At 46.7% G+C, this 26,559-nt stretch overlaps 1 protein-coding gene across 1 annotated transcript; it reads right to left on the reverse strand.

Moving 5' to 3' along the window:
* Positions 1-13: 13 nt before the first annotated feature.
* On the reverse strand, positions 14-24,666 carry GLRX (glutaredoxin). The gene is made up of 3 exons (XM_082248869.1): positions 24,419-24,666; positions 4,246-4,365; positions 14-32 (listed from the first exon to the last, which is right to left on the reverse strand). Exons 1-2 carry the CDS (start codon positions 24,623-24,625, stop codon positions 4,249-4,251), a joined length of 324 nt encoding a protein of 107 aa, XP_082104995.1. The 5' UTR covers positions 24,626-24,666; the 3' UTR covers positions 14-32; positions 4,246-4,248.
* Positions 24,667-26,559: the final 1,893 nt, after the last annotated feature.

Consider the following 26,559-nt stretch of genomic DNA (forward strand, 5'->3'; position numbering starts at 1 on the left):
TCTGAGAAGTTCTCTCTCTCGTGGAAAAACGTCTGCAAAATAGAACAAATGGATATATTGAAACTGAGATGTTGAAGACTTCTTCCCATATCATATACTCAGTATACAAATAAGCAATACAGCCATATTAACAGAGGCATAAAATAACACGTGACAAATATTAGATAGGTTAGTGCCGCTTCACACATATGCAATGTCGGACACTGCATGTGATTCGCAGCGCACTACTCTGCAAATCACATGCCAAGTCTGTGCGTTGCGAATTCAGCCATACAAATTATATGGCTGAATTTGCATCACATTCGGACCGAAGTAACACATGGCCCTTTTTTTGGTCCACACCAGAATCGGATCACATGGGTATTCACACCTATGCGATCCGATTGATGTCCGAATTGACAGTTCGCACTGCGATATGCGCACTGATCTGGGGGTGTTAACTTTGTATTGACACCCCCAGCAATTTGCATATGGCAGTGTGAACTGCCTGCGAGTCAAGTGCGATGCGGGAACCCGCAGTGGATTTGTAGGGTTCCCGCATCACGTGTGTGTGTGAACTGGTACTCACACCAGTTTTGAAAAAACAATTAAAAGGAAATTAATCAAATTAAAGTCCTGTGAGCTACTAAGTGAACAATGTTATCCCAAAGGGTTAAATTCTACTAAGCCGCTGACACTGCCCACGCTCTCATAAATGTGCCCTACAAATACAATTCCAACTAGTACTGCGCTAATTATAAGTGTTAGAAAAAATAAAACATTTTCTTAGAAACCTTTGAAGATACAGAGATACAGAGATAGAGATAGATACAGAGATAGAGATAGATACAGAGATAGATACAGAGATAGAGATAGATACAGAGTGAAATTGATATACACACACACACACACACACACACACACACACACTAATAAACCACAGTGCTCAATACACGAAAAACTACGTGGATGAAATCCACTAGCAATATATATTTATTCAGATCTGTGCAAAACAATAGTCCATGCAAGAAGTAAAATAAAACAAAATAAAGTGCAATCTCCCGTTAACAACTGCTGTGCTCAACCAGTGCTTCTTGCTCCAAATTGGTGCTATTAAAACGAGTGTTCCACTTTCCATTAGTGTTCAAATTTAATCACCATGCCACCGCCAAGTGCTCCCCCCACTAGGAATAATCTCCTCTGAGGGAGTGTGATCAATGCACACCTTTTAGCCTTCACTGGCTTAGAAATCCCCTGCGGTTACTTCCTCACACATTGCTCATGATGATCCATGGTATACATAGTGCATGTAGAAACAACAAATAGTGCTTATATTCTCCAAACAGACTCCAATTTAATAAAAAAAAAAAAAAAACATAGGTTACTCACATTGCTTAGGTGCTTCCAGCGCACCAAGCTAAAACAAGTGCTGTATAAAATGCCACTCTCTGCACACAAGCCTTGCAGACAATAGGATGCACAGCCCCACACTGGATACAAATATCGTCACCGTTCTGGCCCCTCCCCTACACATGTCGACACAGGGCCACGTGTCTTCCTCAGGGGAATGATCTACTGGACTAGCTGGCGGAGGTTTTTACCTGCACCATGTAGTAAAAATAGGTAGAATATTCCTGCATTTATTTAATAAATTGAAGTCTGTTTGGAGAGTATAAGCACTATTAGTTGTTTTTTCTACATACACTTTGGATATCACGGATCATCATGAGCCATCTGTGAGAAAGTAACAGCAGGGGATTTCTAAGCCAGTGAAGGCTAAAAGGTGTGCATTGATCTCACTTAATTGTAGCGATCACACTCCCTCAGGTGAGATTATTCCTAGAGGGGGGAGCACTTGGCGGTGGCATGGTGATTGAATTTGAACACTAATGGAAAGTAGAACAAATACTTTATGGCATCCTATGCATTAAGAAAAAAAAAGTTTCTTAATCCAGCAATGTTCCAGGAGTGTCTTGGCTGTCCAAGACTCTCCCTCCTCATTGGCTGAGACCACAGCGTGGTGCCATTGGCTCCCGCTGCTGTCAATCAAATTCAGTGAGCCAATGAGGAGAGAGTGGGGCCGGGCTGCGGCTCAGTGTCTGAATAGACACAGGGAGCAGCAGCTCGGGTACCCCTATAGCAAGCTGCTTGGTGTGGGGGTACTCAACAGGAGGGAGGGACCAGGAGCACAGAAGAGGGACCCGAGAAGAGGAGGAATCGTTCACTCTGTGCTAAACCAACTGCACAGAGCAGGTAAGTATAATATGTTTGTTATTTTTAAACAAAAAAAAAAAAAATAGGACTTTACAATCACTTTAATCTGGCCATACACAAGTGGATGGTGTTCATACAGAAATTATGAAAAATAATTAGTCAGGTTTTTTGATCCTGCCATTAAGTCAACTAATTTAATTTGAAAGCCCTTTAAACATTTCATCCAGACCTGCTAAGTATTAAACATGTTTTTTTTTTCTTTGTGCATATTACACATGCATTACAAAAAGTATGATTTTTCACAAGCAAAAACCGCAATAACCGTGAGGATTGCATTAGAGAACAATTTTCTATTCTGCTCCTTTGAATTTTCTTGTCACTACAGTCAAAAATGGTCCATATGACCCTACTAACCATTAGAAGATCAAATGTTCAGAAAATAGAAACTTTCAAATGAAATTCTGTTGGCATCTAGCCAGCTTTAGTTTCCTATTGAGTGTCCAGGCATTCATTACGTCCATCCTTCAATTGTTCTTTTCTGTCATGTGTATGATGTATGCTAGGAAATTTACAAGGTCTACAAGAAGAGCTGTTAGCCTAGGGAGCAGGTTTGTTTAGTACAAACAGAAAATATTAACAAACTCATTAATACTAATAGATATTCATATCTGCCTAGGTACACATTTCAAGTCTATGGGTCAGTAAGCTATTTAAGCTGGAGCACGCAGTGAATACTATTATGCATATTTCACTGTAACGGTCTATTCACACCCAGGTTTTGATCTGTTGTGTTTATGTCAAAGGTATACACCATATCATAGCAATGTAAAGCAGTGTAACTACAATAAAGAAAATTGTTTTTGTTGCCATGACTTACAGCAAATGGCTACTCTTGGTACTTTGGAATCTGTCTACAGATTCCGAGTTTCATATCGCCTTAAGGGCAAAAATAGATACACAAGTGGGGGACAGATAGATACTTGTCAAAAACAGGTAAGCGGAGGTTCCACTTTTGGGTGGAACTCTGCTTTAAGGCAAAAAAAATCCTAATTAACCCTTTTCTCACATCAAAAGACCTTTACATATTTCTAGCACACTTTTACGTAAAAGGATTCTTGGTTTGCATATATAGCAATACATATCCAAGCTGGCCGGTTACATTAAACTAATCCTGTTCTGGCTAGTGCACTTGGAAACGTTGATCACTTTTGCATCTGCTTATACTCGCGCATTGCACGTATTCCATATTTCCCCAAATGAAATGGTGCATTTAGGGAAAAAAAGCAGTGAACTTTCTGGTGTGTGTGCCTACAGCCTCAAAGCTATATACCTAAAGTGTGAGATCTAAGGCACTGCTGTCTCTGACTGCTAGCTTCAGCTTCTCTATTGTACTACTCACTATTCTCTTTGCTGGAGGCTCTGACATGAGGAAGGAAAGCCCTTCCTCTACCAAGATGGTTGCCTTCATACAGAGATGGAAAACAGGGCATAATTCAGCAATGGGAAAAAGATCAGCTGCAGAAAGGCCAATGGCAATACTGGAGTCTAGTACTTTGACTCATGTAGCTTTTTTTTTTTCCCAGTCTTCCTTCCCCCTTTTAAGGACTAGGGTCTGAAAACAGGATTTTTACAACAAAGCAGATAAAAAGAAAGGCAACTAAAAATATGTTTTATGTAAATTTAATTCAGGCTATAATTAAAACAAAATTTGCATAAAACCCCTTCCCTTTAAGGTTTCTATCTGGCTCTTCAAAAGGAGCTGTAGCCCATTATATTGGCTTCAAGAAAGCTACTCAAACTTTGTAAAAATGTGGTGAATGCATGCTGAAGTTCATACTCTTCAAGCTAACATTGCCAGCTACAGTTAATGAATGGCAAGGGATTTCTCTGATTAAATGATTGTGCGCTATAGAGCCTGCTGGTGGGGATACTGTAGTTTTGTTCCATATATCATGCAGGACATTTTCCTCTAAGCACTTTGTGTGGTTGTAACAAGGTTAACTAGGCCAAAGCTATCATGCCTTAGATGTGGTTCCAGGTGGGCATACTTACAGATCACTGCTCCAGGGCTCCAATACTTTTCAGTCTTTTCTCCAGCTCTCCACTGCTGTCCAAAGGTACAAGATCAGAACAACCACCAATGCATTCCTTCTCAATAAATATCCGAGGTACCTAAAAAGAAAAAAAAAAAAAGGGGTATTTGTTTAGTTTGCATTATGTAATGTAGCACTACCCGACAAGCTGCTGATTAGGAAGGATCCTCTGTTCTTTGCCTTGACCTACTCAAGAACCTCAGCCCCTCCAACACACCAGGTTATATGTAATTGTACAAACATACAATATCACAAGAAATCACTGAAAGTAAGTACCCAATAGTAGTGCTATATCAAACAAAACAGGCACCAAAACCATGCAGTTAAAAAAAAATATATATATTGCCACCCAATATGGTTGGTAAATAAGTAAGCATAAAACTGATTTATAATGGTAATAACACAATTTAGCATAAAAAGTGATTAACAGTAGGGACTGGGCATAAGATGACATTTGGCGTCCAGGTCAGCATAAACAGCAGCAAGGCCACCTCAAGTGCAGCAGCGACCAGTAGTAAAATTGAATCTACCGAGTGCTGGAACTATACTGTCATGGCAGAAATGCTAGTTGTAGACCAACTGGTTATGCACTGTCCAAAAGAAAAGGAGGATGGAAGTGGGGGGGGGGGGGCATGGAACAAAGGAGGCTTGTAGAATAATTATTACAGGAGGGGCAGTCCTTTGAGATGTTCTTCTGCCAGCTATTGTTGGGGCCCTTTAAGAGCATTGGTGCAATTAACAACAGTTCCAGTTAATCTGCATACAGTATAGATACAGTATAGTCTTGGCACAGGTGCAAGGTAGATGTGGTTCAGATGCTGTAAAAGTTCAGTATAGATGCAGCCTACGTTTGAAATAAGAGTGGTATGGATTGGGTACACTTTGTGTCCTGCTCTCAGTGGCTTAGTCCCCGCTAGCAAAATTAGCAATGGGTGAGTAGCCCTCTCACCAGTCCCCTGGATGCTGTAGTGACTTCTCACTGTAGAAGAGAGGGGAGTCTTGGTCTCTTCTGAAAAACCTCTGATGATCCGAAGTGGTAAACAGAGGGTTAGTGGGTGGGGGGAGTATTTCCCAGGAGCTCCCTAAAATAGGGGGTTTCCTTGGGAAGGTGGGGGATTTTTGTGTACCGGAAATAAGATAATTGCTAAAAAAAAACTCCATATGAGATTATAACATTCAATTTGTACAAAATCTTAAAAGCGAGAAGAGTATAAATTATCTAAGAAGCATGTAGTATTTTATAGTAAGTGGATGCTCCAGTCTCCCTTCTGCAGCGATGCAGGTACCGTGATGTGGGCAGTGCTGCGCTGCCTCTGAGTGTCCTCACTCCCAGTCTCAGATCTCCGCTGGTATGGTCTCCCACTGGCAGGCGAATATCCAGACAGAGATGCTCTCTAACTCCCTCAGTGCCAAGAGGAAGAACGTTCCCATGGAGTTTAAAAAAAAATCCTCTCCACCTCTCCTAGCACACTGTGCATATTGGGATCTGTAGTGTAAGGAGTCTATTCAACTACCTTTTCTTATTTTTCTCTCCGTTTGTCTGTTAAATATACCACTGATGGCTGTTTGTTACAGCTGTTCAATAAGTGCAAAAAAATAAAAAATAAAAATACCTGATGAAAGTTTGTGAGCCAAGAACTTCCTGTGCTCTCTGCTTGAGCACAAGGAGGGGCTATGGCCATGAGCAGGGGCTTGTCTTGGTGTAAAGCTAATTTTATCTCCAGCTGTGTCTATTTGCTCCATATGGGCACTATGGGACTGATTTGCTAAAATAGAGAGTGCAAACCTGGTGCAGCTCTCCACAGAAACCAATCAGCTTCCAAGTATTATTGTCAAAGCTTAATTGAACACACAAGTTAGAAGCCGATTGGCTACAATGCACAGCTGCACCAAATATTGCACTCTCCAATTTTAGTAAACACACTCCAATATGTCCACACGCTATATTTAGCAAATAGCAGGTTATCAAATCTGTAAGATATAGTAGGGACTGAGAGGGACCACTTTGATGCAGTTGGCCAGCTTGAACATGTATAGCAATTTACTGCATGCTAACTAATAATCCCCATGTTATAGGCAACAGTTTGCTTTATATATGTAAGGATTAATAAGTGGTTACTCCTCTTTAGTATCTCATGTGTTGTGTATATGGAAGCTATGTAGGACCTGAACACCCATATTTCCATTTCCACTGCAATGTGCAGGTTAGTAATTAAAAAAGGGCAGGGATGCCTGTAGTTAGGGATTTTAATATTTGCCTTGGCATACAACCATTTTTACAAGTTTGCTATTTTTATTTAGATTATTGTATTAAAGTATATATTATACACACATACACACACACACACACACACACACACACACTTATTTATTTATAAATTAGAGAAAGTTAGTGCCCATTCACATTACCGCGACTTGTCAGGCGACTGGTCAGCCTGACAAGTCGCGGTCCATGCAGTGCTACGGGAACCGTTCTAATAGGAGCGACTCAAGTCGCTCCGACTTAGAAAAATAGTTCCTGTACTACTTCGGGGCGACATCGGAGCAACTTGCATGGACATTCATTATATGAAGTCCGTGCAAGTGGCGCCAAAGTCGCGGTGCACCTGACTTCACAGGTCGCCCCCGAAGTCGTGCCGCGGTAGTGTGAACCGGTGTAACGTTAGAAAACCATACCCCGTGAGAAATCCATACCCACGTCACTTCCTGTCAGGAACAGCCGAGCAGCATTGCAGTGCGCATGCTCACAGCCCCGGATACGTAATTGAACATCTGAGGAGCTGACAAGTGCGCATGCACTGAGGGTATGGATTTTTCACGGTCGTGTGTAACGTTACACTTGCGGCGGTTACATTAAAACAGCTCGCCTGCAATATGACTCATCTTCGCTGCTATCCCTGTCACTTCCCTGAGCTCGGCTAATAAATATAAAATTGGCGGCAGCTGTATGAAGTGTACAATGACGGAGATCTCGGCTCTGTGATCCACTTTTATATTTATGAGCCGAGATCAGGGAAGTGACAGGGGAAGGAGCGGAGATGACTCATGTTGCAGCCGAGCTGTTTTAATGCAAGCGCCGCAAGTGTAACGTTACACACTACCGTGATAAATCCATACCCTCCGTAGGTGCACCAGAAGTGACGAGGGTATGGTTTTTTCACGGGTATGGTTTTTTCCACGGAACACCGGCACTAAGTGCCGGTTCACACTGATTCGGCTGCGGCGATCGCATGTAATATCGGAGCGCACTGCTCCTTCATTACATGCGATCAGCTGTGCGGTGCGAGTTTAGCCATACACTTTGTATGGCTAAATTCGCACCGCACCCGCAGCAAAGACGCACAGGACCCTTTTTTGCAGCCGCATCAGGATCGGATCGCACAGCGGTTCACACTTGTGCGATCTGATCCTGTGCGAACTGCAAGATCGCACTGCGATATGCAATCAAACTGGGGGTGTCGTTAAGATCACATTGACACCCCCAGCGTATCGCATATGGCAGTGTGAACTGCCAGGGGTGCGTTTGTGATGCGGGAACAGGCTGCGAATTCACAGCCTTCCCGCATCGCATAAGTGTAAACTGGGGCTTAGGGTCAGAATCTCTCAGGCATAAAAATAAATTAAAAAAAACAAAACATACATACTGTTTTTTTTTTTTTTTTTTTAGAGCAGGGAATGGATAGACCTTGCCAGATTGTTTTGTTATTGCCATGTCCCTGCTGGGAAGGATTTCCTTTTACTTCCTGATCTAGTTCAGTAGAAAGGGTTAGAACCTCTGACTTTTTTTTTTTTCAGGGTATCTACAGGACAGAAACTGGAAGGATTTCACTGTTACAGGGAAACGGAAAAAAAGAAATTGAATTCTTCCCAACTATATCTAAAAAAAAAGGGGTTTTGGCTGTAGTTGGGGCTTTACAAATATTCAGCCAATGAGTAATATTTAAAACTGAAACCAGATATGACTTCCTGAGAAAAGCTGTACTTCTTGGAAAATGTAACATAGAACAATTTCTGTTTTTCTTGGGCAATTGTGCTCTGGAATATAGATTATATGTGAATATTAAACATTCATTTTCCTTACTGAATGAATGCTCAGCTGTTCTTCCTGCCCAAGATGGCAATTTAAATGTGGAGAGAAGAATGAATTTTGAAACCTGGCCATTTCCTGAATAAGCTACCCCTGTGGAGCACAGTGTATAATGGTGGAGATTACTAGCTAGGTTTAAAAAATGCATTTCTGACATTATTATTTTACAAAAAGAAAATATAGAGGTGCAGTTGTGCGTCCACAATCATCGGTTTATTTAACCAGCACGGTTTAGTTCTTTTGTATCCCATTAAATTTCCGTAATATTCCCCCAGGAAGTGTTTGGGGCGTTTTAATATTCTCAGCGTCAACAGACTTGAATAATGTCAATTGGGTTAACAGTAAAAACAGTACAATTATTCCCCCTGACCACAGGAATATAGTGAAAGAGTCTTCCGCTGACTACACATGAGAGATCACGGCAACAAAAAGCAATGATGGTATATGATGCAAAAATGCCAGCTGTTTACTGCTGGCAATTTCCCACAGCATTGGGTTGGGCTCCACCAAAACTTGCTCTCCTTTAGGGATTTGCAGCTAAGCATTGCGACTGCTGCAACATTTCATAGAGAAGCATCAAGAGTGATCGTCGTTCGTGATTTTTGCTGCAGAAGCACTGATGAATCTTGAACGATGGGTGACAAATCACTTTAAAAATTTCACTGTTCGAGATCCAATAAAAAATCATTATGATTTTCCAAAAAGGGGAGTTTTGCTAATTTCTGAAAAAATAAATAAAAGTCAGCAGCTACAAATACTTAAAGATACTTACCAGCCCAGAGATCTAGTGCTGTCTCCAACCAAGCCGGTTCTTTGCCAATCTTTGGGTCCCCGGCACCCCCATCTTGCCTGTTGGAAGACAGCTGTGGCTTTTTAGGATTTCACGGCTGGCTCCCCACAGCAAATGCATGAGATGCACTGCTCTTTCTGAATGGTCCCACAGACTTCTGGAACCTGTGATATGTCACAGGAGGTTGCAGAGGAGAGGGGGCTTCCAATGGCTCCGCTGGTCTGGGTGTCAGGATGGGGAGGACGGGCAGCTCACATACCCACCCTGGATAGGGGTCCATCTCCGCTCCACCTCTCTCATTCACCAGTCAGTGTCCCAGCTGAGCAGCACACTCATCCCCAGGACAGCATGGCCTCCTCACCTCCAGTGCATACTATGGAGGCTGCACAGCATTCCCAGCCTGACTGCGACAGACAATAACGAAGAGGACCATACAGCCCTGACTGATGGCGGCCATCGGCCAAACGCCAGCTGCCTCAAATGCCCCTGGTCATACAGATGGTGGGACGGCCAAGACAGCGTGGGTTGGGCTGGCTAGAAAGAAAGTCCAGTAGGTGTGCTTTTGGCTGCCAACCATGCGCAATGAGGACGGGCCCGAACACTACGTTAAGTGGAGAGGCAGGGCTAACCCAGTAGCATTAGTTTTTCTATTTAGATTTTTTCCTTTTTAAAAATCGGTAAAACTTTGAAAACCCCATCTTTATCCAATCATTTTCAGCGGCCGATACATCGGTGCATCCCGACAATACCTCAATAAATGGTAAAGCACATTCAGTGGTGCCATTACTTTTGAATAAGCCCCCCAACCTACCTTGCAATACGCACAAACTATCTGTGCATTATTTTGTATTGCATTCGTACGTATCTGGTTCGAGCAAAGTGTGGTATACAGGCAACTCTCTCAAAACACAATACATATTACCATATGGCATACCACAAGGTATCATGTGCAGTACCGCACTGCAATGGTGTGATGAGTATGTGCAAGGCATTTTTTATTTGTGTTGGGGTGCCGATTAAACCACTTGCCGACTGCCCCATGCAGATTTACTGCAGCAAGGCGGCTCGGATGCGCATACTCGTAGATCTACATGATTATGTGCACGCGGTTTCGGCGGCCTGCGCGCGCCGCAGGAGCCACGCTTCTGCTGTGATTAGACACAGCGGGAGCCAGACAGCGGAATGAGCGGTCTCGATCGCTGCCGGCCTCCCGCTATCTTCGGCTAGAATGACAGAAGAGCCGCCTGCCTATGTAAACAAAGCAGGTGGCTCTTCTGTCAGAGAGGAAGGGAAAGCTAAGTTGAATCACCGATCTCTCTGTGCCTTTGTGCAACCTATCCCCCCATACAGTTAGTAAGCACATTTAACCCCTTGATCACCCCCAGTGTTAGCCTCTTCCCTGCCAGTGTCATTTATACAGTAACAGTGCATATTATTTAGCACTGATAACACTAATTTTTTTGTCACTGGTCCCCAAAAAATGTCAAATGTCAGTTAGGGGTCTGATCTGTCTGCCGCAATGTCGCAGTCCCAAAAAAAAAAAAAAAAAAAAATCATCGCTGATCGTCGCCGATACTAATAAAAAAAATAATAAAAAGTCCATAAATCTATCCCGTAGTTTGTAAATGCTATAACTTTTGTGCAAACCAATTTAAATACGCTTTTTTGGATTTTTTTTACCAAAAATATGTAGCAGAATACAAATTGGCCTAAACTGATAAAAAAATTTGATTTTTAAAAAATCTTTTATTGGGAATCTAAAAAACGCAGAGGTAATCAAATACCACCAAAGAAAGCTCTATTTGTAGGGAAAAAAAGGACATCAATTGTATTTGGGTACAGCATCGTACAACCGCGCAATTGTCAGTTAAAGCAACGCAGTGCCGAATCGCAAAAGACTGCCTGGTCATTAAGGTGGTAAAACCTTCCGGGGGTGAAGTGGTTAAAAAAAAATACAATTATACTTTAAAAGTATAATTAAAGCTGAATTCCAGGTATATATTTTATTGCATATCTACACTGGTGCAACTTGGACCAATGTAAATTGTATTGTAACTGTAGTGTCTGCCCCAACATTGTAAAGCACTATATAAACCCTGAATAATAATATGAATGTAAATATGTGTATTTCATACCTGTGGGATTACTGGAGAAGCAATAAATCCCCGTAGTAGTTGCTGTCTTCCAAGCTGCCCGTTGAGCTGCTGCCCTGATGTATAGTAACCGTATGGGGTCGCTCAATCAACACAGGCGCCATTCATAGAATACTTTGCCTTCATGGCACTGTACTTACTGCCTCTCCACCTCGTCCAATCAGGCAATGCGATTATCCAATTTAATAGCGATCCCCCCCATGTATGACATACGCATACTTACATTGGTCAAAGCTAGGAAATGTAACTATGCTATAAAATCCATTACTGGAATTTAGCTTTAAGAAAAATCTTTTTAGGAGGGTATATAAGAATCCCCTTTCAGGGCTTCAAATATTCTGCTGGGGAAGTCTGTACAATACAATTAAGCGCGCTTCACCGGTCACACTGACCCCGGCTATTAGGTCACATCACATCTGTTGCTAGCTCACTGCACATCTAGCAGCTTCCTATGTGCTGCATTTTATGGGCACAACAGCCCATTCATTTGGATGCCTGCTTGTATGCGAACATTTGTGGTTTACATGCATTCCCACACAGGCTTAGAAAAGTCATCAGAGTGCACTTTAACCACTTTACCCCCAGCCACTGTGCTGCTACTGCGGCAGAGTGGCTCGTTCCCGTCCAGCGACGTAGACCTACGTCGCTGGACTCCTCCCCCTGTAGGCGGCGCTCGCGCGCCGCCGGAGGCGCGCTCCCGCTGTTTTCAGTCACAGCGGGAGTCGGGCCAGGGGAGGAGCAGCGGCGCTCGCCGCTGCTCTGCCCCGATCGTCGGGGAATCGAGTGAGGAGATCCGCCCGCCTGTGTAAACAGAGCGGGCGGATCTCCTAAGTGACAGGGACGGACAGATCGGACTGTTCAGCATAGCTGAACATCCGATCTGTCCTTCTGTCACTCAGTCACCTCCCCCCCCCCACACGTCAGTAAGCACCAGGCATACATTAACCCCTCCCTCTCCAATAAAATTAGCCCCTTCACTGCCAGTGTCATTTTTACAGTCACAGTGCATATATATAGCACTGATTACTGCAGTAATGTCACTGGTACCCCCAAAGTGTCAAAAATGTCAGTCAAGGGTCCGATCTGTCCGCCGCAATGTCACAGTCCCGCAAAAAAAAAAAAAAATAAAAATAAAAAAAATAAAAATCGCAGATCACCGCCATTACGCGTTAAAAAAAAAAAAAACACCAAAAATTACAAAAATCTTTCCCGTAGTTAGTAAACGCGATAACTTTTGCGCAAACCAATCAAAATACGCTTATTGTGATTTTTTTTACCAAACATAGGTAGCAGAAAACAAATTGGCCAAAATTTTTTAAAAAATTAGATTTTTACATTTTTTTGGGGGGGAATTTCATATAAAAAAAATGTTAAAAATATTGTTATTTTTTCAAAATAAACGCTCTTTTTTTGTTTATAGCGCAAAAAGTAAAAATCGAACAGGTGATCAAATACCACCAAAAGAAAGCTCTGTTTGTGGAAAAAAAAAGGACGTAAATTTTGTTTGGGTACAGCGTCGCACGACCGCGCAATTGTCAGTTAAAGTCGCACAGCGCCGAATCGCAAAAAGTGGCCTGGACGTAAGACACCAAAATCCTCCGGTGGTAAAGTGGTTAAAAGCGGAGTTCCAGCCTGGGGTGAAACAAAATTAAGTCAGCAGCTTCAAATACTGTAGTGGCTGACTTTTAATATAAGGACACTTATAGAGCCCACAATATCGGCACCCGAAGCCAACTCATCCATTGGCTCTGGGTGCAGGCATCCTTGCTTAGGGAAACAGGAAGTGAAGCCTTGCGGCTTCATAGCCCGTTCCCCACTGCGCATGCGCGAGTCGTGCTGCACTTTCTGAATGGTCCCGCTGTCTTTTGGGACCTCTGTGTGTCTCCCAGAAGGCGGGGGGGGGGGAGAAGGTGGAGGAGCTGCAAATGACGTAGGTCACCACGGCGCACTTCCATGGAAGTGTAAGTAGGTACCTGTTTTTGACAATTATACGCTCCCCCCCCCCAAAAGGTGCCAAATGTGGCACTGGAGAGGGAGGCAGCAGTAAAAGTGGAGCTTCCACTTTTGGGTGGAATGCCACTTTAAGACTTGTACGCACTATAAGAAAATTGTGCGAGAATATTCATCCAAAGAACTTTCGTACGATTTTCGTATAGTGTGTAACACAACTTTCGACAGCCAATGCTGACTTTTCGTCCAAAAATTCTCGAAGGAACAAACTCCAAAATTTTTCTCATACAAACAATTTTTGTTTAGTTTAATGTGTACTGCTTTCATGCGATTTTCATAGAAGAAAAATCAGAAAAGAAAGGTTGCGCATGATCAGAAACAACAGCAAAAAAAAAAAAAAAAAAGCCTTTGGCAAACGAGAAGTTTCGATCATTGGTTTCCTGTGAAACAACGAGGGGAAAAAAAAAAAAAAAAAAAAAAAAAAAAAAAAAAAAAAAAAAAAAATCGGACGATCCTTCGCCCGCCCACCCGATTTTCTTATACTGTGTACTCCACTAACTGCCGGTTCACACATATGTGATGTCAGACATCACATGCGATTCGAAGCGCACTGCTCTGCAAACCACATGCAATGTCTGTGCATTGCAAATGCAGCCATACAGATTGTGTGGCTGAATTTGCATCGCATTCTGACCAAAGTCACACAGAACCGTTTTTTTGGTCCGCACCAGAATCGCACACCTATGCGATCCGAGTCATGTCTGAACTGACAGTTCGCACTACGATATACAAAATGATCTGGGGGTGTCGTTAACCTTCTATTGACACCCCCAGCGATTCGCATATGGCAGTGGGAACTGCCTGCGAGTGCAATGTGGGAACCTGCAGTGGATTCGCAGGGTTCCTGCATCGCATATGTGTGAACCGGTCCTTACTGCATTAAAAACATAGAAGCTTTTTTTTTTTTTTTTTTTTTTTTAAATAGCTGAGTTTTTTCAGTCAAGGCACCGTTTAAAATTCTGCACAATCTCCAGGCAACCCATTCTAAAAGATAAAAAACGAAAGTAATAATTTTATGTAACGCAGCATCACACACACACATACACACCTAGAAGAAATTTATTTTTACAAAGCACACACACATCTTTGCACATTGGTACTGACTAGTATTCCAATGTTTTTCTTCTTACCCAGTTTCATTCCCTCACTCCGCTAATGTTACCCCAATGCTGATGGAGAGGGGTGAAGAGGAGGAGCAAACAAGGATCCTGTGCAAATGCCCAACATGCTCCTTATCAACTAATGACATCATTGGTTGTTAGGACACCGGCGGTTAGAAGGTTGTAATGGTGCACAATAAAAACCTGTGGCTTTTGGTAACTAGAAGATAGGCTTGATCCACCTGCTGGCTTACAGAATTTTTGGGCAATTATTAGGCATTTGGCCAAGGCACTGCTGAAGGAACCTGAAGGCACCCTGGTTGAAAAAGGCTGCTCTGGAGTATGAATGTAACTAAAGTTGAGAAAAACTGGTTTTGGGCACATGGGAGTGAATAGGCAGCAAGCGTATGGTCTGTTCTAAGAAAAGAGGAAACGTCAACATTTCCAAACTAACTGGCTGACCTTTCATCTGATTTCACTGCACACCACATTCATTTCCACAGCAGAAGTTCAAACCGTGCTGCTACAAGAAGACAACGAAGGTTTAAAGTACTCTAAAGCTGGTTATACACTATACAACCTGATTGTACAATCTCCTTTAGGCTCCATGCACACTGCTGCTGTCCAACTCCTATTTGGTGAGTTTGGGCGGGTTTTTTTTTTTTAACAGCCCTTAAAGTGTTACTAAACCCAGGACCCTGCATTCGCTATAACTGGTCTCCCACAGTACACAGAAATGCTATCGTTTTAGTAAATATAAACTGCTAAATACCTTTTCTCATCAGCATTATATAGCAGTCTTGTGACTTCTATTAGTGTCCAGCCAAGCACAGGTTAAAGCTTGTAGGAGGAGTTTTCTGACTGTGCTACAAGACTGCAGGACCCCTGACCCTCTGTCTGAACAGTGCTGATTGGCCCTGTGCTGATCACATGCACTCTCCCAAGAAAAAAAATTAAAACCTCTCTAGCACTACCCACCAAACTGACTGACCATGTGAAGCCTGACTCTATAGACTGTGTTATTAGGAAATTGTTAGGGAACAGTGGATAAGGGGATGATCAGAGAAGACAGGATCAAACAGCCTTTTTGCACAATGCAGAGGATTAACCCCTTAGGTTCCACATAGGGTATAACAATCATGCTTTACTGCATATACACACTGATTTTACTGTTGTGGGTTTAGGCCTATTTCATACTTGTGCGACTTGTCCTGCGAATTGGGACTGCAAAGTTGCGTGACAAGTCGTACCCCATGATTTCCAATGAGTACCATTCATATCTCTGCGACTTCAAAGTAATCCCTGCACTACTTTGGTCTGACTTTAATGCGACTTGAGGTCAATAGACCTCAAGATTACATAGGCATTGCTTCAAGTCACATCGAAGTTGAGACTTTCAGGTCGTACAAGTGTGAAAGGGGCCTTCGTAACACTTCAAGCTAAACTTTATTATCCTAGGTGTCCATGCACACATGGACGTTTTTAGCAGTTTATCGGCAGGAGAGTTTATGGGCTGTTGTCTGAACTAGGGATAGACCGATTATCGGCAAGGCCGATATGCACTTTCCCCGATATATCGGTATCGGCCCTGGAACTGGCCGATATTTTTGTGACATCATTCTGCCTTCTTAGGCCGCCTCCCTCGCCTTGGACAGCGTCGTCTGGAGTCGGGACTAGTCTCACGGGAGTGTATCACAGCCATACACCCACCCACAGCAGCCCGGTGCCAGCCAGCCACCCACATCCACAGGCCCTGTACCAGCAAGCCAGCCAGCCACCCACAGGCCCTGTACCAGCCAGCCAGTGGCACTGTACCAGCCAGCCAACCACCCACCCACAGGCCCCTGTACCAGCCAGCCAACCACCCACAGGCCCCTGTACCAGCCAGCCAGCCACCCACAGGCCCCTGTACCAGCCAGCCAGCCACCCACAGGCCCCTGTACCAGCCAGCCAGCCAGCCACAGGCCCCTGTACCAGCCAGCCAGCCACCCACAGGCCCCTGTACCAGCCAGCCAGCCACCCACAGGCCCCTGTACCAGCCAGCCAGCCACCCACAGGCCCCTGTACCAGCCAGCCAGCCACCCACAGGCCCCTGTACCAGCCACCCACAGGCCCCTGTACCAGCCAGCCAACCACCCACAGGCCCCTGTACCAGCCAGCCAGCCACCCAAAGGCCCCTGTACCAGCCAGCCACCCAAAGGCCCCTCTACCACTTGGGTGTGCCAAATTCATCAACTGAGATACTGACTATAGAGTATAGATCGTAAAAGAAATCAATTTATCAATTTTGGCTAAGAAGGGATCAAAGTTTGGCTGGTTCAGCAGGGACCGGCTGAACTTCAATGTGTCCATCTCTGCTCAACAGAAGTTGATTGTCTAAGCACTTGCCAACCTCCAGCAGTACATATACTGCGACAGGTAACGACATAACTGTACATCGTTACACGGGACAACTAGTGGGGGCGCGCACAGGCTGAATGGCCACGGGGGGAGCCAATCAGCGGGCTCGGTGGCCGCGATTGCCGCTGGGCACCCGCAATCGCTCCCTCTGGAGACAGAACGGCGGTCTGCCGATGTAAACACGGCAGACTGCAGTTCTGCCAGTAATGAACACAGGGATCCTGTGTTCCTCCCATTTAGGAACACAGGTCTCTATGTTCATCCAGTGAATACACCCCCCCACACAGTTAGAAAACACCTCCTAGAGACACATTTAACCCACTGATCGCCCCTGGTGTTAACCCCTTCCCTGCCAGTGTCATTAGTACGGTAACAGAGCATATTTTTGGCACTGATTACCGTAGTAATGTCACTGGTCCCCCCAAAAGTGTCAAAAATGTCAGTCAGGTGTCCGATCTGTCCGCAGCAATGTCACAGTCCCGCTAAAAATGGCAGATTTGCCATTGCTAGTAAAAATAAATAAATAAAAATGACATAAATCTTTCTCCTAGTTTGTAGACGCGATAACTTTTGCACAAACCAATCAATATACACTTATTGGGATTTTTTTTTTTAACCACAATTTGTAGCAGAACACATATTGGCCTAAAGCAGGGGTGGGGAACCTATGGTTCGGGGGCCGTATGCGGCCCGCAAAGTCATTTGGTCTGGCCCCCTGTGCAGCTGAGTCTGTGTCTCTCAGCTGACCTGTCAGAACGGAGCCAATGCTTCCTGTATAGTTCCTGCTCTGTTCTGACAGTCTGAGTGAGTCACAGGCGGAGTGATATTAAATGCACTCCACCTGTGACCAATACAAGAAACATCACCTCTTCCTCCAGCATGGCGCTGCTACACTTTTCCTAGCCAGCATTTCCCTCCAGCAGCACACACAGCAGTAGCAGCCAGAACCAGCAGTACCCACAGCATAGTACAAGCCAGCAGTACCAGCCTGAGCCAGCAGGACCCACCTGCAGTACCAGCCAGCTGTACCCGCCAGCAGTTCTTTTCAAAACTTACCACCACAAAAAGTCAACTGCGCTCCAGACTGACCGACGCAAACCTTGAAAACCAGTTGTGAGTAGCAACATCATCAATACCAGCTAACATCACACACCTCACCAAAGAGAAGCAGTTGCAGCCATCACATTAGGGGTGAGTTAATTAAATGTTTGACCAAATATAACAGGCTAATTTTTAAGTTGATAATTTTGTACGGTCCCCGAATGATTTTATAAATACCCAAATGGCCCTTGGCAGAAAAAAGGTTCCCCACCCCTGGCCTAAAGTGATAAAAAAAAAATGATTTTTTTTTTTTTTTTTTTTTTTTTAATTGGGAATGTTATATAGCAGAAAGTGAAAAATATTGGGTTTTTTTTTCAGAATGGTCACTCTTTTTTGGTAATAGCGCAAAAAATAAAGAAATCGCACGTGATCAAATACCACCAAAAAAAAAAAAATCTCCATTTGTGGGAAAAAAAAGGACATCAGTTTTATTTGGGTACAGCGTCGCAGGACTGCGCATAGGTTAGTTAAACTAAAGCAGTGCCGTGTCGCAAAAAACGGCCTGGTCATTAAGGGGGAAAACCTTCCGGTCCCAAAGTGGTTAAATGACTGCGGTTGAAGAGACATGCTGGAAAACTTTTGTGGATCAGTGGCCGCAGCTAGAGTTTATTCTGACAGCAGTGAGTCCCGTTGCCAGAATACAATGTCCTGGTGGGTTTTCTTTATCCACCTCCTTTGTGTGGATGGAGGAATATGTTCCATTTTTTTTTTTTTTATCGTTCAGCCTTAAGCTGGATCGAAACTTGTCCGGTTCAACAAAGACCAGCCAATGTTTGACCCACCTATGGACGCTCCTGCTCCAGAGAATTCGAGCCAATGGTTGGTTACTCTCAAACCTATAGGCAAGGTAGGCGCCGGTCTATAGCACACATTAGTTTGGGGCGCTGCCAGGCCACATACATGACCAGCTGCCTTGGACACCAGAAATGTATGATCAGTTCTGATAAGTGCCATGTCTAAACTGAAACAAAATCCAGTAGCTTATTGGTATTTATTTATGGAAACCACAGGGGTGCAGATAAGAGTCCAGTCGCCCTGCAGTGACCGACTGAAGTCCAGGAGAAGTTCAATGCTGGATTACTGCACAGACAAGGAATAAACAGAGCACCCTAACATTACACTAACAATACCCATGCATTAAATTAAATCCCCCCATCACTAAGGTGTTACAGGTAGGTGTACAGGCAAGAAGGATGGGGCTGTAGGGGGAAGGTAGGCGTATAGGTGACCGTGATGGGGGGGGGGGGGGAAGGTAGGTGTACAGTATAAGTGACAGTGATGTAGGTGTAGGTGTATGTGATGGGTGGGGGTGAGGTAGGTGTACAGGTGACAGTGATAGGTGGGGGGGGGGGGTGAGGTAGGTGTATAGGTAACAGTGATGGGTGGGGGTGAGGTAGGTGTACAAGTGAAAGTGATGGGTGGGGGGGTGAGGTAGGTGTATAGGTGAAAGTGATGAGGGGGGGGGGGGGTAGGTGTACAGGTGATAGTGATGGGGGGGGTGAGGTAGGTGTACAGGTGACAGTGATGGGGGGGTGAGGTAGGTGTACAGGTGACAGTGATGGGGGGGGGGGTGAGGTAGGTGTACAGGTGACAGTGATGGGGGGGTGAGGTAGGTGTATAGATGACAGTGATGGGGGGGGGGGTGAGGTAGATGTATAGGTGACAGTGATGGGGGGGTGTGAGGTAGGTGTATAGGTGACAGATGGGGGGTGAGGTAGGTGTATAGGTGACAGTGATGGGGGGGTGAGGTGAGGTAGATGTATAGATGACAGTGATGGGGGGGGTGAGGTAGATGTATAGATGACAGTGATGGGGGGGTAGGTGTATAGGTGAAAGTGATGGGGGGGGTGAGGTAGATGTATAGATGACAGTGATGGGGGGGGGGGTAGATGTATAGATGATAGTGAGGTAGGTGTATAGGTGACGGGGGGAGGTAGGTGTATAGGTGACAGTGATGGGGGGGTGAGGTAGGTGTATAGGTGACAGTGATGGGGGGGTGAGGTAGGTGTATAGGCGACAGTGATGGGGGGGGGGTAGGTGTATAGGTGACAGTGATGGGGGAGGTAGGTGTATAGGCGACAGTGATGGGGGGGTGAGGTAGGTGTATAAGTGACAGTGATGGGGGGGTGAGGTAGGTGTATAGGAGACAGTGATGGGGGGGTGAGGTAGGTGTATAGGAGACAGTGATGGGGGGGGTGAGGTAGGTGTATAGGTGACAGTGATGGGGGGGTAGGTGTATAGGAGACAGTGATGGGGGGGTAGGTGTATAGGAGACAGTGATGGGGGGGGGGTGAGGTAGATGTATAGGTGACAGTGATGGGGGGGGTAGGTGTATAGGTGACAGTGATGGGGGGGAGGTAGGTGTATAGGTGACAGTGATGGGGGGGTGAGGTAGGTGTATAGGAGACAGTGATGGGGGGGTGAGGTAGGTGTATAGGAGACAGTGATGGGGGGGGGGGTGAGGTAGGTGTATAGGTGACAGTGATGGGGGGGGGGGGTGAGGTAGATGTATAGGTGACAGTGATGGGGGGGGGTGAGGTAGATGTATAGGTGACAGTGATGGGGGGGAGGTAGGTGTATAGGTGACAGTGATGGGGGGGAGGTAGGTGTATAGGTGACAGTGATGGGGGGTGAGGTAGGTGTATAGGTGACAGTGATGGGGGGGTGAGGTAGGTGTATAGGAGACAGTGATGGGGGGGGTGAGGTAGGTGTATAGGAGACAGTGATGGGGGTGAGGTAGGTGTATAGGTGACAGTGATGGGGGGGGGGTGAGGTAGGTGTATAGGTGACAGTGATGGGGGGGGGGGGTGAGGTAGGTGTATAGGTGACAGTGATGGGGGGGGGGGGTGAGGTAGGTGTATAGGTGACAGTGATGGGGGGGGGTGAGGTAGGTGTATAGGTGACAGTGATGGGGGGGGGGGGTGAGGTAGGTGTATAGGTGACAGTGATGGGGGGGGGGGGTGAGGTAGGTGTATAGGTGACAGTGATGGGGGGGGTGAGGTAGGTGTATAGGTGACAGTGATGGGGGGGGGGGTGAGGTAGGTGTATAGGTGACAGTGATGGGGGGGGGGGGGGTGAGGTAGGTGTATAGGTGACAGTGATGGGGGGGGTGAGGTAGGTGTATAGGTGACAGTGATGGGGGGGGGGGGTGAGGTAGGTGTATAGGTGACAGTGATGGGGGGGTGAGGTAGGTGTATAGGTGACAGTGATGGGGGGGGGGGGTGAGGTAGGTGTATAGGTGACAGTGATGGGGGTGAGGTAGGTGTATAGGAGACAGTGATGGGGGGAGGTAGGTGTATAAGTGACAGTGATGGGAGGGGGGGTGAGGTAGGTGTATAGGTGACAGTGATGGGGGGGGGGGTGAGGTAGGTGTATAGGTGACAGTGATGGGGGGGGTAGGTGTATAGGTGACAGTGATGGGGGGGGTGAGGTAGGTGTATAGGTGACAGTGATGGGGGGGGGTGAGGTAGGTGTATAGGTGACAGTGATGGGGGGGGTGAGGTAGGTGTATAGGTGACAGTGATGGGGGGGGTGAGGTAGGTGTATAGGTGACAGTGATGGGGGTGAGGTAGGTGTATAGGAGACAGTGATGGGGGGAGGTAGGTGTATAAGTGACAGTGATGGGGGGGGGGGGGGTGAGGTAGGTGTATAGGTGACAGTGATGGGGGTGAGGTAGGTGTATAGGTGACAGTGATGGGGGGGGGTGAGGTAGGTGTATAGGAGACAGTGATGGGGGGGTGAGGTAGGTGTATAGGAGACAGTGATGGGGGGGGGTGAGGTAGGTGTATAGGTGACAGTGATGGGGGGGGGTGAGGTAGGTGTATAGGTGACAGTGATGGGGGGGGGTGAGGTAGATGTATAGGTGACAGTGATGGGGGGGAGGTAGGTGTATAGGTGACAGTGATGGGGGGGAGGTAGGTGTATAGGTGACAGTGATGGGGGGTGAGGTAGGTGTATAAATGACAGTGATGGGGGGGTGAGGTAGGTGTATAGGAGACAGTGATGGGGGGGGGTGAGGTAGGTGTATAGGAGACAGTGATGGGGGTGAGGTAGGTGTATAGGAGACAGTGATGGGGGGGTGAGGTAGGTGTATAGGTGACAGTGATGGGGGGGGTGAGGTAGGTGTATAGGTGACAGTGATGGGGGGGGGTGAGGTAGGTGTATAGGTGACAGTGATGGGGGGGGTGAGGTAGGTGTATAGGTGACAGTGATGGGGGGGGGGGGGTGAGGTAGGTGTATAGGTGACAGTGATGGGGGGGGGTGAGGTAGGTGTATAGGTGACAGTGATGGGGGGGGGTGAGGTAGGTGTATAGGTGACAGTGATGGGGGGGGGTAGGTGTATAGGTGACAGTGATGGGGGTGAGGTAGGTGTATAGGAGACAGTGATGGGGGGGGTGAGGTAGGTGTATAGGTGACAGTGATGGGGGGGGGGTGAGGTAGGTGTATAGGTGACAGTGATGGGGGGGGGGGGGTGAGGTAGGTGTATAGGTGACAGTGATGGGGGGGGTGAGGTAGGTGTATAGGTGACAGTGATGGGGGGGGGGGTGAGGTAGGTGTATAGGTGACAGTGATGGGGGGGGTGAGGTAGGTGTATAGGTGACAGTGATGGGGGGGGGTGAGGTAGGTGTATAGGTGACAGTGATGGGGGTGAGGTAGGTGTATAGGAGACAGTGATGGGGGGAGGTAGGTGTATAAGTGACAGTGATGGGGGGGGGGTGAGGTAGGTGTATAGGTGACAGTGATGGGGGGGGGTGAGGTAGGTGTATAGGTGACAGTGATGGGGGGGGGTAGGTGTATAGGTGACAGTGATGGGGGGGGGTGAGGTAGGTGTATAGGTGACAGTGATGGGGGGGGGGTGAGGTAGGTGTATAGGTGACAGTGATGGGGGGGGTGAGGTAGGTGTATAGGTGACAGTGATGGGGGTGAGGTAGGTGTATAGGAGACAGTGATGGGGGGAGGTAGGTGTATAAGTGACAGTGATGGGGGGGGGTGAGGTAGGTGTATAGGTGACAGTGATGGGGGTGAGGTAGGTGTATAGGAGACAGTGATGGGGGGAGGTAGGTGTATAAGTGACAGTGATGGGGGGGGGGTGAGGTAGGTGTATAGGTGACAGTGATGGGGGGGGGGTGAGGTAGGTGTATAGGTGACAGTGATGGGGGGGGGTAGGTGTATAGGTGACAGTGATGGGGGGGTGAGGTAGGTGTATAGGTGACAGTGATGGGGGGGGGTGAGGTAGGTGTATAGGTGACAGTGATGGGGGGGGTGAGGTAGGTGTATAGGTGACAGTGATGGGGGTGAGGTAGGTGTATAGGAGACAGTGATGGGGGGAGGTAGGTGTATAAGTGACAGTGATGGGGGGGGGGGTGAGGTAGGTGTATAGGTGACAGTGATGGGGGTGAGGTAGGTGTATAGGAGACAGTGATGGGGGGAGGTAGGTGTATAAGTGACAGTGATGGGGGGGGGGGTGAGGTAGGTGTATAGGTGACAGTGATGGGGGGGGTAGGTGTATAGGTGACAGTGATGGGGGGGGTGAGGTAGGTGTATAGGTGACAGTGATGGGGGGGGGGTGAGGTAGGTGTATAGGTGACAGTGATGGGGGGGGTGAGGTAGTGTATAGGTGACAGTGATGGGGGTGAGGTAGGTGTATAGGAGACAGTGATGGGGGGGGGGTGAGGTAGGTGTATAGGTGACAGTGATGGGGGTGAGGTAGGTGTATAGGAGACAGTGATGGGGGGGGGGTGAGGTAGGTGTATAGGTGACAGTGATGGGGGTGAGGTAGGTGTATAGGAGACAGTGATGGGGGGAGGTAGGTGTATAAGTGACAGTGATGGGGGGGGGGGGTGAGGTAGGTGTATAGGTGACAGTGATGGGGGGGGTAGGTGTATAGGTGACAGTGATGGGGGGGGTGAGGTAGGTGTATAGGTGACAGTGATGGGGGGGGGGTGAGGTAGGTGTATAGGTGACAGTGATGGGGGGGGTGAGGTAGGTGTATAGGTGACAGTGATGGGGGTGAGGTAGGTGTATAGGAGACAGTGATGGGGGGGGGTGAGGTAGGTGTATAGGTGACAGTGATGGGGGTGAGGTAGGTGTATAGGAGACAGTGATGGGGGGGGGTGAGGTAGGTGTATAGGTGACAGTGATGGGGGTGAGGTAGGTGTATAGGAGACAGTGATGGGGGGAGGTAGGTGTATAAGTGACAGTGATGGGGGGGGGGTGAGGTAGGTGTATAGGTGACAGTGATGGGGGGGGTAGGTGTATAGGTGACAGTGATGGGGGGGTGAGGTAGGTGTATAGGTGACAGTGATGGGGGGGGGGTGAGGTAGGTGTATAGGAGACAGTGATGGGGGGGGGGGGTGAGGTAGGTGTATAGGTGACAGTGATGGGGGTGAGGTAGGTGTATAGGAGACAGTGATGGGGGGAGGTAGGTGTATAAGTGACAGTGATGGGTGATTGGGGGGGGGGTGAGGTAGGTATACAGGAGGACTTCTCACCGTCCGCTCCCCGCTCAGCTGACAAAGGTAATCCTGTATAGCGCTCATGTTGTCCATGTCGGCGATGTGAATGAACTCCAGGCACTCCCCTCTGATTTTGTACTTCTTTAGGATGGTTTTGGCCCGGACACAGAACGGACAGGACTCCTTCTCGAACACGGTGACTTTCCCGGCTCTCAGCTTGGAGTCCACAAAGCTCTTCGCCATCTCTGCGGTGGGGAGGATTCGGAACGGAGTGAGGAGAGGAGAGAAGAAAGAGGAGAGGAGCGGTGCGGAGAGGAGCCCGGGGTGTCTGGATGGGGAGGGGGAGGGGGAGGAGTCTCACTTCCCTTAACACTTTGTGTTCCAACAGTCTCAGAGCAGAAGAGCGCAGATGGAAGTGCCGAGTCACTGTGCTCGGAAGTTAGATAACTTGCAGTGTTGTAAGACTACACCTCCCAGCATGCTGTGATAGGTGATACCTACATTTACATCAGCCATTCACAACCAGAGCTCCTCTATAGGTTGCTATGGGCTCTTTAACCACTTCTGGATCGGAAGGATTTTGACCAGGCCATTTTTTGCGATTCAGCACTGCGTTATTTTAACAGAAAATTGCGACGCTGTACCCAAATAAAATTGATGTCATTTTTTCCCCCACAAATAGAGCTTTATTTTGGTGGAATTTGATCACCTCTGCGATTTTCATTTTTCCGCTATAAACAAAAAAAAAAGCAACAATTCTGAAAAAAAAAAAATAATAATATTTTTCACTGCTATATAGCATTCCCAATAAAAATAAATAAATAAAATACAATTGTGTAATCCTGGAAATAAGAGTAAGAAAAGAGGCATATACACCCCAACGGGATAATTGTCTATCTCACCCACTCGGCGCTAAAGTGCTCAGTGCTATAATAAATAGCTTACATAAATAAAGTGGTTATAAGCCATCAATACCAGAATCCAATTAAAATTGCATAAAATGGTATAAAAGAAATATAAAATGATATAAAATCACAATACCATCAAAACACTTTTCGGATATCAGCAGCTGTTATATATAAAGACAATACTAAAAATGGTGTACACATATAATAAAATCTTATGATGAAATCACATGCAAACACTAACAGCGCTATGACTGATCACATAGTCCATAATGTGTCATTTTAAAAACAGGGGAGGAACAGTCCAGCCTGGTACCCTTTTGGTGGTAAAATCCTGTATCAGGTATTCATGTAGTCCTATATGAATATAATAATCGTGCACCTTCACCACACCGGCATGCCCCCCAAGCAGAGGCGTACCTAGGGCCTCCAGCGCCCTTGGCGAGGAACTGTATCGGTGCCCCCCCCCCCCCCCCCCCCCGAGAGAGAGGGAGGGGGGGTTTAACAGAGAGAGAGAGGGGGGTGACAGAGAGAGAGAGGGGGGGTGACAGAGAGAGAGAGGGGGGTGACAGAGAGAGAGGGGGACAGAGAGAGAGGGGGTGACCTAGAGAGGGGGTGACCGAGAGAGAGAGAGAAGGGGGTGACCAAGAGAGAGGGTTGTGACAGAGAGAGAGGGAGGGTGACAGCGAGAGAGAGGGGGGTGACAGAGAGAGGGGGGTGACAAAGAGAGAGAGGGGGGGTGACAGAGAGAGAAGGGGGGTGACAGCGAGAGAGAGTGGGGGTGACAGAGAGAGAGGGGGGGTGACAGAGAGAGAGAGAGAGAGAGGGGGCGCTGAGGGTGCAGGCTGAGCAAAGGGTACAAAAATCACTGCTAACTCTGCCAATTTTTTGCGCCCCCCCCCCTCAGCCTGTGCCCCTGGCGGGCGCCAATCTGGCCAACCCCTTGGTACGCCCCTGCCCCCAAGCAGTGCTCACTTACCTCACTGAGGGGGATATATCGCCCAACAAGATGTGTACCCAAAAGGTTAAACCTCTATGGCACAGCTTAGGATCTCCACACAGATGATGGCTGGGTCACTCCATAGATGTTATGCAAACAAAGAAATGCTCACATAGCGTAATTCCATCGATACACATTTATTCAAATAAAGCAAATCCAACAGAAAATGCACTCACAAACAAAGGTTAAAAGAAAACATCGATTGTTAATAAGTTGTCCCGATCCAGGCTACCTGCACGGCTCCCGCCGTCCCGTTGTGGAAGAGAAGCCGC

The sequence above is a fragment of the Pelophylax lessonae genome (genome assembly GCF_965119305.1).
Source record: "Pelophylax lessonae genome assembly, chromosome: 1".
Taxonomy (NCBI): domain Eukaryota; kingdom Metazoa; phylum Chordata; class Amphibia; order Anura; family Ranidae; genus Pelophylax; species Pelophylax lessonae.

Excerpts from the sequence above, each read along its gene's own strand:
- GLRX (XM_082248869.1), bottom strand. The coding sequence starts at position 24,625 with ATGGCGAAGAGCTTTGTGGACTCCAAGCTGAGAGCCGGGAAAGTCACC. Across the intron at positions 4,366-24,418 it reads AGCTGAGCGGGGAGCGGACG|GTACCTCGGATATTTATTGA; the intron begins GTGAGAAGTCCT and ends TTTTCTTTTTAG.